The 12,239-nt window shown below is 30.9% G+C and overlaps 1 protein-coding gene across 2 annotated transcripts in view; it reads right to left on the bottom strand.

Moving 5' to 3' along the window:
* Window positions 1–2,710: 2,710 nt before the first annotated feature.
* Window positions 2,711–12,239, bottom strand: part of LOC139085590 (GTP-binding protein Di-Ras2) — a 28,279-nt gene continuing 18,750 nt past the window's right edge. Inside the window, exons 4-8 of one of the 2 annotated variants that reach the window (XM_070633676.1) lie at window positions 11,163–11,272; window positions 10,889–11,049; window positions 8,486–8,615; window positions 4,578–4,592; window positions 2,711–3,223 (exon numbers count right to left, since the gene is read on the bottom strand). In XM_070633676.1, the coding sequence (XP_070489777.1) occupies window positions 3,136–3,223; window positions 4,578–4,592; window positions 8,486–8,615; window positions 10,889–11,049; window positions 11,163–11,272 (504 nt within the window). In that variant the 3' untranslated portion in view covers window positions 2,711–3,135. The remainder of the gene's footprint in view (window positions 3,224–4,577; window positions 4,593–8,485; window positions 8,616–10,888; window positions 11,050–11,162; window positions 11,273–12,239) is intronic. The other variant, XM_070633677.1, reaches the window with a different exon arrangement.

A 12,239-nucleotide genomic window follows, 5' to 3' on the forward strand; every position in this document is an offset into this window, starting at 1 on the left:
TGTGTTTTAAAGCGTGAAAAAGTTTTTCATTTTTTTTTGTCGGAGCGGAAAGGAAAATTCATTTTGTCAGTAAGAAAGCAGCACAAAATGGAGAGAAAAAAAGTTTAATTTATTTTTTTTTTAATTTCCTCTAATTTATTCATCACAATTCACTTTGCATGAGTTCATATTTCTACAAAATGGCAATAATGACATAAGTATTAAATTTCATTTACTATACGTTAAGATTTATAAGTTCATTTTATTATTATTTTAACTATTTTTTCTTGTGTATTTTATTGTGATCGTTCGGGAATTTTAGCTTAGATTTATGGAGGGAAATTCTGCGATAAAGTTGGTGATTTATGTGTCTAAGGTATGAAGTTTATTAGATTTTTGGAGAGCATGTGAATATGAGGATGATGTAGTCGAGCGGCTTATCATGATGGTGCAGTCATACCGCAGCCATAGCTTCCGTAATAAAACAGCTATGATGAGTTTTTAAGGAATAAATCAATCAAAATGTTGAGGCTGAACATTGCTGTTTTTCATGCTCGTGCATCTTTTAGAAAATTATGGAATATTTTTGAAGTATTTGCCAAGCATTTACTAATGTGTAAGTGTTCACACTATGGCCTTCTTTGCCTTTACAAGCAGAAATGGTCGACCTTTGTGAAGACCATCTCTCAATGGAGGCCTGGTGACTCTGGTCTATAAGATTGTATTCTAATTGGACATTAACATACGATTCTTGATAATCTGTGGAACCTTATAGAAATTTAATTTTGGTCATCACATTTTCACTAGATTTAGCACACTGCGTAAGTAGAAATGACCGAGTATTCAGCTCCAGCTCAACTTGACGCTAGCCCGAGACCAAATTTCATCAAATTTTCACCTGATTCCGAATTTTCACTAATTAGAGTGGAATTAACGTTCATTTTTACACCTTATACCTTTTAAGACTTCAATCAGTTTCCTTACATCAGAATTTCCCTTCAAAAATCACGCTCATATGCAAACAGTTTGTCTTCATTAACTTATATTCATAGGCATATGTTGGTTTGCCGCCTTCTTACTCTTTATACAGACAAAAAGGATTATTATCTTCCATTTTATAACTGTTTTAAAGAAGTAAAAATTTTTAATTAATTAGTGTCGAGAAAGTTGATAAATTTCTAAGGTATTTATAGGCATTAAAACTTGAACACTTAAATTAACATAATCAAAAATAATTTAATAGTTAAAAATAGACTTAATAGACAATAACTGTCAAGTTTTAACACCTTTATAAGTAACAGATAAAAGATTTTAGATTTAATTTAATTTATGCTTATTTTTTATAAAAGTGCTTGAAATTGGTTCTTAAATCTCGAATGCCTCGAAAAATAATGTTTTGAATTTAGAAGTGCCATCGGCAATCATAAACTGCTGACACGTGTAAAATTTCTATTTTGCATTATTTTTTTCTTTTGTTCCATGTAAATTTCAATTCCTTTAAGGGAAACATAAGAATGTTCAAATATAAAAACAATTCTTTACGTGTGGGCAAATCCATTAAAGGAAGACTCATGAGAATTTCTGTTCCTAAATCATTTTGAATATGTATATGCTAGGATATGATCATGAATTCATGTTTATCTTGTAAATAAATATCAAAAATTTCTTAAAATTAAATATTCTGAGAAAGATTGAGTCAACATTGGCCATAGAGGTTTGATAAATTTCCCACTAGAGTAGTCTATAACAACTTAAGTGTCGTACTCTTTTTGATTTTAGGACTCAAATTGTTAATCTTTTGAATTATTTTATTCCTTATTGATTAAAATTGTGTTCATAAATTTCGAATAGGACTCGACCCCACGACCTTTTAACTGCTCATCAAGTGCTCTTATATACTGAGCTATCAGGGGTAGCTAGAGAGTGTGACACAATGTTTAATCAAACTTTCATTCTTAAATCATTTCTCCTTGCAAAGCTCTTATCGTTGTATTTGACAAAGCCCCAAAATCCATCAGATTTATTGAATTCTACACACCTGGTAAATGACCATTTTTCATAGCTTCTAATGTATCAGATCGTATAGGTTATCCAACACAGTGCGAAACCCATTTTCAAAATTCACCAAATGCATCAATGAATAATTTTATTTTTTCTTTTAAGAGAAGTTACATCAACTTCTATACTTTTATACTTTTGCTATGCAAAAATTACTTTTCAATACTTTTCCATCTATGATAGGAATCCACTGATATCCTCTTCGAACTATGGTAAACCAGCAATGTTGAGCCATGTGGCAAAACATAGTCTAAATCAAGTATTTCACTTCAATTTTCACAGGAATTTTCAATAAACTGCAATTCTCAGCCACTTCATGGATTTGCCCTTTTATGTACACACAAGATTTGTAAAATCAACCTCTCATGAATTTAAAGTGTTCTATTTGAACAAAAACAGCATAAATAACGATAGGAACAAAAAATCATGTTTTTATATAAAAAAATAACTTCAAATTGTTCTACAAAAAAACAATTTTTCATGCATGGGAAGAATTATAATGATTATGGAAATTACATGATGGATATGGAGTTAACTAGAAGAGGAAAGAAAAGTTGAAAAATATTTATTTTTCCATTAATTCTTAATTCTTTCAAGTATTAAAATTATTTACGCCATCATAAATGTTCAAAAAGATTTTTTTTATTTATTTTTTTCTTCTTTTGTTAATCAAAAAAGCCTCGGCAGAAAGAAAAGAGTTCTTTTTTTTTTTTGATTATTTACGCCATTTTTAACGTCAACATTTTCTCACTTTTAATTCCACTTATACAAAAGGACTTTTTTGATTAAACAGTGATTTTTAAAGCTTCAATGCAAAGGTTTGTTTCATCATTTATATAGTTACAAAACTTAAACTTAATTTTCTCATCATCGCTGATGTCAATTTTTTGGTTTTTTAACAATTTTCATCATAAATGGTACGATTATTTACTTACGGACAAAATCTTCTAATTCTTAATTTTTATACACCTATCACTCATTCAAGTCATGTTCATGATTCCAGTTTTTAGTTTTTTAGTGAAGTAAAATTCTTATGAACAAAAACGACATAACATTATCATCTGTAAATTTTTCACTTATTATTAAATTATTTGGAAATTATTGAATGCTACAATCTTCGACACCTGTTCCACCCGCTGATGCTATTTGTTGCTTGGTTTTTCTTGATGATCGACGAATCAGACTCCTGATTATGGAGAAATAAAAAAATATAAAAAAGTTTTTGATTAATATTAATGGAATTGATGAACCGTGTAAGGAGGTTGTTTGGGTATCCTTGGGAGATTTTTGTCAGACTTTTTTGATAGATTTTGGTTCACTTAAGTCATTATTTGCAAAATTTTCATATTCTTTCTTCTTTCTGAAGAGTTTTTTAGTGATTTAAGGAGAGGCACATTCAGATTTAAGACCGAATTCAAGCTACATTAAATTAAATGCAATTGTGTGCCTTGCTGGTCAGATAGGTAAGGTTTTCGATTCAAATTTCTTTGGTAAATCCGATATAAACGTAGGTTCATATCCAGCAATATCCAAATTGGTGCTTTTTTGGGAGTTTATATAATTCGACAGGTTAAATGTACAAGATCAAGCCATAAATGGGCCTCTGTGCAATTTTGGATTATAGAACGTGCCAGGAATTTGAAGTGCAACAAGAGAAATAGGGACGAGAGCTACAAGGCCCCCTTTTCGATTGAAATATTGTCAAAAAGGACCTGAATTTAATCACATCACGTCACGTCAACAGAACATTCAACTGTAGCCTCAGTTTATTCGAAATTAAGATTTGAAGACTGACTCCTGGAGTTGATTTCTTCGGTTCTAGTATTGTACATTGGTACATCAATCGCATACCATTTCTCTGTGTCAATGGTGTACCTGTGAACAATTTCTTTGCCATACCAGATGTACCATTTTACCGTCCGAGTAGTGTGTACCAATACCGTGCTGTCCCATATAGCGTACCTCCATGAGAGAAATCAAGCCTCTGGCTTAATTCTGGTCTTCGCCAAATCATGTCCCATATATTTAGGTCGTGAGACCCAGCGTGATAAATTCTACAAAATTATCTACTGTGCATCATAAAAATCTGACAAAAAAATCACAAAAGATAACCAACAACAAATTTTATGATTTCAAATGTGACACATGTTATGGATTTGTAAATGTATTATTGTATAACAATCAATTATATTTCAAAAATTTTGTGAATAGTTTTCCATTACGATAATATGATTTAAATAGAAATCAATCATAACCATTATTGGGACCAGCATATGTAAGGGGGATGGTAAGAGGAAATGTTATTATTATAAATGAATAAAAATAGCCATCATAACAGTTATTATAAATTATTATGCCTTTTTATTGATGTATTCTTATAACATGAATTGGCCTTTATTGACTACGACATTATAGAGTACAGAGAGAAGAGGAATTAAATGGAAAATAATACCCATATCAACAAAGTGAACGGAAATAAAAGAGGAAATTTTCAGGAGAAGAAAATCGACATCCACAAAAAAAAGGTTTCATCCTCTAACCTTGCGATTCGCAGCCTTTGTGTGTATGCGTGTGTATTTATATGAATCATGTGTGTATTGTGTTATACCAAAAATCCCAATGTAATGTGAAGAAAAAACAAGAAAAATAAGAAAATGGATTTATTATTTCACAAAAATATTTATTATATATGAAATTGTTGGGGAATGGAAACACGAAAATTTTCAAATTGGATGTATTATTTATTTCCTTCTATTTCCTTCAATCTTTCAAAAAGGAAATCAACAAAATTGATAATGCGAAAAATATTACGCACATTTTAAGAGATTTGTAAGTAAGGAATGGATACATTGATTTGAGAAATGGAGCTTGTTATGGATACAGTTAACAAAAAATAAGGCATGAAAAATATTTTAAGGCTTTCTTCAAACTCTTGATCTCAATAGAAATTTCGAATTTTATGAAACCAAAAATTCCTAAAATTTCTCGAAAGCTCTCAATGTCAAACATATTTTGGGAGGTATTGGCACGTGAACAGATCTGAGAGGTTGGCATTCAACAGTCAGACTGAGAAATATTCTGAATTTTAGGAAGTCATGCAAAGAATATTTTATTAAAGATACTAAGTCTCACTTTAAATATCAATAAATGAACGACACAAATGAATAAGGCTGCAATGCAGAGCTTTTAAGTCGCTGAAGCTCTTTTATTAAAATCGAATCCCGAACGGCACAATGCGGTGAACTGCATGTCAAAATCAAGTGTCGTCAGGGCAACTTTGCATCTTGTCGTTGAAACGGTGACGCTGCTGTGTCCTATCCAGCACGCTGTGCTGTTCGGGAATGGAAGCTTGATGCAAGTCACCTCTTTTTGGAAGTCATATGGATGTGATTTTCCATTTGGTATTAATAAAAGAGCTTTAACGGTGTCTTAAAAGCTCAGCATCGGAGCCTTTATCACTTGTGTTGCTCGGAACTTAGCATTTGCATGCAGATACTTATAAAAATTTCAAACATTTTCCTTTTCTCATTCAAAGAACTAAATCAAAATCAATCATAAATCATTTTGGTTATAAATCACTTCAAACTACGTCTAAGACGTTCTGTTATAACAAACACGATAATCCCATCTATTTAAATCACTGACAAGGAAATGAGAAAATGGAAAACTATTTAAGTTGATGAGTAGCATTAAAGGAACGAGAAAAAATTCTAGTATTGAAAGAAAATAATTCCAGAAAACTCGGAAAAAAACGATTAAGGGATTTAATTATAACAATTTCCCCATCTGCACGCTAAGTGAACAGATGTTTCTAAACATTTAACTCTATTGTGTACAGTTTTTTACGTGTTTGTTCGTAAAACCTTTTTTTGTAAAGCTCAAAATCGGAGCCTTTATCACTTTGAATTGTTTTCATAGATTTCGGAACTTAGCATTTGCTTTGCAGATACTGGTATAAAAATTTCTAAACATTAGATTAAGTTTTCTCGATTCAAAGAACTTAAATCAAAATCAATCATAAATCATTTTGGAAATTATAAATCACTTCAAACTACGTCAAGAACGTTCTTGTTAGTTTTAACAGTTACACGATTTTAGTTCCATGATCTATTGCAAAATCACTGACAAGGAAATGAGAAAATGGAAAACTATTTAAGTTGATTGAGTAGCAATTAATTCATATTTCTCGAGAAAAAATTCTAGTATTCACAAAAGAAAATAGATTCACAAAGAAAACTCGAAAAAAAAACGATTAAGGGATTTAATGACTATAACAATTTCCCCATTTTTCTGTAAACGCTAAGTTGAAAACAGATGTTTCTAAACATTTAACTCTATTGTGTACAGTTTTTTACGTGTTTGTTCGTAAAACCTTTTTTTGTAAACAAAATGATGGCTGGAATACAAGGGTTGAATAGTTGTTGGAAGGGTCAAAAATCGCTGTTTTTAACGTTTCGTCATTTCCAAACATTTCCCAAATTCAGTTAAAAATCCAATTCTCCAATTCATATCCTCTCTTCTCTACTAACTTAAAGTTTCTCAAAACATTTCTCACAGAAGCTAAAAATAGATTTACAAACTTATTCAACAACTTCCCGAAAAGCCTCTAAGAATACTATTTTTAATGAAAATATCTTGACTTTTCCGTAAACATGCAAAAGTTTCATCTTAATTCAACTACTAAGTAATTAAATTATACTTGAATCTAATATTTAAATTAAATTCCATTTCATTTGAATCAAAATGTAAAAGCATATGAATTTTATGTAAACAGAATTCTGCTACTGTAACAGTGGTGGGCAACTTTTTATATTTGGTGGGACTCCTTGGTGAAAAGCTTCAACTGAACCTACAATTCATGGCATTTTCAAAAATTTATAGTAACCCAAAGGTCGCCCACAACTGATCGCTATACCCTTCCTGCAATATTTCCTCACAATTTCATTTTATAGACAGTAAACTTTAAGCTTTTCAACTCACTCATTTTCCTTTAAACATCAACGAATGAAAAGGGAAAGCAAAAGTCACGATAACATTAAGTGTAGATGTGAATAAAAAAAAATGTATAAAAATAAAATAAAAGTGAAACGAGTAAATAAGATTTACTAGCATTAATGTCAGAGAGCATAGTAAAGTGAAGGAAAAACCCCGAGAGAGAGAAGCAAACTGAAAGATTAATCCATTCGTAATCTAGATCAGAAATTGCTGTAGACAATTTGAGAAACGTATGTAAAAAGGAAACGGCAAAACAGTATTGGCAGCAGGAGGACTTAAATAAAGGAAAATATGCAAATTATTTGGATCATTCGGATGGAAAATTTTTGGCCAGGTTGACTAAGCATGTAACATGTATAAAACAGATTTTTTCCTCTTCTTCCGCTTTTTCCCTATCCTACATTCATTTTGATTGTTCAAAAATAGCTTTCGTGATATATTCTGTCTATGAACATACGTTCTGTACTCAATAACAAATGCTATCATACATATGTATAACATCATCCGTAATAAAATGAGGAAGTATTCAAGAAAGGTAGAATTGGGTTACGATGTTGAGAGGGTTTGGAAGCGCTTAATTAAAGGGAGGATGAGGATTTATTTAGAGATAGCAAAAAAAGAAGACGAGGGCAACCAAAGTGTTCTTGGAAGGAGGCTGTTGATAGAGACAGCATAGTACTTGGTTTTGGTACTTGACAAAGGGCAACCAGTTATACAAGATAAAATGTCATTGCTGGGACAGAAATACAAGTTTGGTACACAACCCCTAAATGGAATCCACAAGGGAAACGGCAAGGAGCACCAAAAACTACTTGACGCAGAACACTAATGAAAGAATGTCAGTTCAACACACGGACAGACTATTTGTACAAACTAGGTAACAGAGCCAACAACAGAGTTAAATGAAAAGTCTTCTGTTGTAACCTAAGCTCCTTTAGACGTCAGGAGCAGAGGTGGGCAACCTTTTGTGGAACACCATGTAGGTAAACCTTGACCAAAACCGCATATGGCACATATGTTGCCTACGAGTGGTTTAGAGCGGATTTAGGGGAGGCTTTGAAGATCAAATCCCTTCCTAAAAGAGGGAGGGAAGGGGAGTTGGTAAGCCGATCAATATTTCCTACAATCATAAGTGTGCCATGTCAAAAAAAAGGTCAGACAACACTAATCTAAAGTGTCAACAACAAAAACATTTATTCCACAAAATCACGCTACCAACAAATAAGTAAGTAACAAAGAAGGAAGAAAAAGAAGAAAATGAAAATTTCAACACTCGACTCTATATGAAAGATTCAGTCAAATAAGACGAGCGATGATGACGATGCTGATGTAGGTTCATGTTTATTTCGTTTATTTTTTGGGATGTAATATTATGTACAAGTTTTTATGTTTAAGGAACAAAATAAAAGTGTAAGTATTTATGTAATCATCTGAGTGATTTACACAACATTACCTAGATCGTGGCTTTGACTTGATGTCAGTAGCAGATGATGCTTCACTTCCGTTGCTACTACATGATGCCATAAATGATGATGATGATGTCTTATCGCTATTTAGAGACGGACTTGGCACTCGACTTCTTCCTGTTGTATTTATGAGTGAGAAAAAAAAATAAGAAGATAAAGTCTTAAGTAAATGAAATTTAGGAAGGAAATTCGCGTTAAGTCCATTTTTCATTTTAAGGAATAAATTCTCTTTTGAAAGTTTTATGTTTGTGAATTTATGATAGACATAAAAAGCTGTAATTTATTGGATATAAATTTGTTAGACTTGAAAGTTTTCACATTCGAATTTTTTCAAGGAAAAACTTTTACTACTTTTAAGGCTGACATAAATTTGATGTGGCTGTATATCAGCGATTGAAAAATCCATTGCCAAAGGCTTTGAAAACTTTCATGACTTCTACTTCTTTTCAATTTCCTCAATAATTTAAGCATTGAAAATCTTCATAACCTTTTTACCTAAATTAAACATTTTAATGGTGTTTTGATAAACTTTTCTGAGCTTTTTATGCTAAAAGCTTTTCAAATAATTCTCTTTTTTTTTGTGATGAATTCAATTTACGTTCATTAATATCAATGAGATTTAATTTCCGATTTTCTGCTTTTTTTGATAATTTTTTATCTCAATAAATCTTATTGGAAAATTGAAGCATTCTCAATAAATTGAAATTGAAGAAAATCGAAGAAAAAGTCGGTTTGAAATGATGCTGATCAAAAAAAAGATTGAATTTTCTTGATGAGTTTTTTTTTCCAGAGTCAGAAAGCATCATAAAAATTGTAAAATTTTAAAATCAAAAATCTTCGAGTTTCTCATTCGAATTTTAAAAACGTGATTTTTGCGACTTTTGAATTGAAATAAAATTGTTAAAAAATGTAAAATAATCACAATTTTTTTCGAATTTTACAAGATTTTGATATTTAAATCTAAATTTTGAAGTTGATTTGAAATTTGTATTTAAAACTCGACTAGATTTGATTCGATTTCATATAAAAATATAAAGTTGACTTTGAGCTAGAATCATTTATACCAAATTAATTTGTAGGAAGTGATTTGATTTCAAGTAGTTTGATTTCAAGTAGATCAAAATAGATCCCCCTAAATTATCGTGTTAACGCTGAGTTGGCAGGACTCCATTGAGGAGGCACCTCAAATGAAGTTTGAACTTCACTTTTATTGAGACTCCACTGGAGTCTCCTTTTTGGTCAAGACTCCATGAAAGTCATGCCAACTCTAGATGAAAGTGCTCTGACAAATCACAATTGACATTCATGATCGATGAATAAAAGATTAGTAAATAATTGGAGAAAAAAAAATTGTTTTCCAATCAGAATTGTTGATTTTCTTTGATAGCGAAAAGGAAAAAATTCTTGAAATTTTCTAGCTGCAGAAGCTAATATAATCACAACAGCTGTACTTTTAAAGTCAATCTAGCGTAAAAATATTGATTCTTGTTTTTCTTTGGAATTTTGTGTAGCAGCTTTGTTTTTATTCGGTTTTTATCAATTTTGTGAGCTTTTTGAATTTTTTAAAAAATGAGTTTCAATATTTTTTACAATTTTTCTATTGAAGACGCTTCTTTAGATTCCCTGTCTTTGATATTAATTTTAGAAATTACTCTCGAGTAATACAATGTAGCAAATCGCATATTTCATAGTAAAAATGGGTCAAAATCAGCTGTCATGGTACCGTCAAGACTACTTCACATCATACCGTTAAAACAACGAAATAGCTTTGTTCTAGCAAACGCGTTATGCTATTCAAAACTCTTAATTTGATAAGTTTTGAAAAAAAAAATATTCCTAAACTTCCATAAAAATATGCCTGTACATACAGAAACATTTAGTTCCTTTTTCTCTCAGAAAAATTCCATAATTTCAAATAAAACGTACATTTCAGCTCTATTTTTGAATATTTCAGCTCTATTTTTTTGATCGCATAAAAAAGTTTGGAATTTCACATTTCAATACCCAAATGGTATGATTGCATCAATGGTAGCATTTTTACCATGCTTGCAAAAAAAAGAGAAATTCCTTTCGAAATTTTTCAACAGCAAAAAAAAAGTGGACTTTTTGTTAAAATATTTGCGGAACTCAACACAAAATTCTTTCATCAGAGAAAAAAAAAAGTAAAATATTTTTTTGCAGACATCATAAAATGTTTATAATGTCACAAAGTAACTGCTTGTTATAAATCAAATTCAATGTCAAAACATCCACAACATAAATAAACCTATAAAGTATCAAGCACTAAATTGTATGTTGCTACATATATAATGTAATTAGATTGTCAAGGTATATGCATGTTTCATGTTATAATTTTACTAAAATGCAAATATTTTTCATTACATCCTTACCTTTACTCGTTGCACTAACATATGCTGATGATCTACGTTTCAATGGTCCACCATACGTTTCATTATTCTCAGTCGGTATTATTTTTGATAATGACAATAAAGTTTTAAATAGTTCATTTACATTGTAATTATCTTTTGCTGAACATTCCATTACTTTGACCCTGGTTATGTCATCAACAGCAGTGAAGAGTGATGGACAGGTGAAGCATAAGGGTTAGACAAAAGAAGATTTAGTTATTTACATGAAGACATTTATATAAATTTACAAAATTACTTCAATTTCGGCAATTCACAATAAACCCATTCCGATACATCCTCAATGCGAACTTCTCGATTTGATTCTATTAGATCTGATTTATTGCCTGCTATAACAATTGGTATTTCCTGTTGTTACGATTTATTTTTTTGTTGTTTAGCATTTATTATAATGATGTTTGTGATGGTGATTGTTATGGTTATTTTTTTTTGTTACGCAATTTCCAGAAATGCAGGAAGAAGACAAGAAAAAAGAAACAGAAAAAATAACGAAGTGAGAAACTCATTCTGTGAACAAATAAAAGGAACCGTCCCTAATTTTAATCTACTTTAATTTTTGCGTCCTTCATCGTCGTTAAAATCATTTAAATTGAAAATTAAGGTTCCGCCATTTTACAGATTCTTAATGATCAATTGACTTTAAAAAAAAGAGCTTTAAATACTTTTTTAGACACTGCCTGCCTGCGTATTAAAAGTTTTTATCTCGCTTCTTTTTTTTGTGCTGCTGACGCCATTTGAATGTCTCATTCCACTCGTGATGATTTAATCATTTTTCTATAAAATTTAATGGGGAAATTTGTACACGTTTGCAGATGAATGGAAGCAAGTGATGTGAATGAACTCTTGGGGCATTGAATGGAAGGAGCGCGGTTATGTAAGGGAGTGAGTAGTTTTACGTAATGTATTGTGATGGATAATAAAAGGTGGCAAAATCTGAGTTTATATACGAAGTTATGCATTTTTTAGGTAATTTCGAAGTAGAATTTGATATAAAAATGACGATTTTTATGAAATTTGTTCTGAAAAGTTGAAAGAATCACAATTTACACAATCTTTACAATTATGCTTTCCCGATACCGGGACCGGGACCGGGAAATCCCGGGACTGTCCCGTCCCGGTCCCGTCCCGAGTCCCGAAAATCTTCCGGGACTGGTCCCGCGGGACCAGGTTAACAAAAATTCTTATAAACTCTTAACAAAATAAAATGATTAAAAATAAATTACGTTTAATTTGTTATCAAAAATTAAACAATCAAAATAAATTATATAATTTTATCAAAAAACATGAGAAATATGGAGCTATAAATTCGTATTTT

This window comes from Chironomus tepperi, unplaced genomic scaffold (assembly GCF_022539635.2).
Source record: "Chironomus tepperi strain 1889 unplaced genomic scaffold, CSIRO-AGI_Ctep_v1 contig_74, whole genome shotgun sequence".
Classification (NCBI taxonomy): domain Eukaryota; kingdom Metazoa; phylum Arthropoda; class Insecta; order Diptera; family Chironomidae; genus Chironomus; species Chironomus tepperi.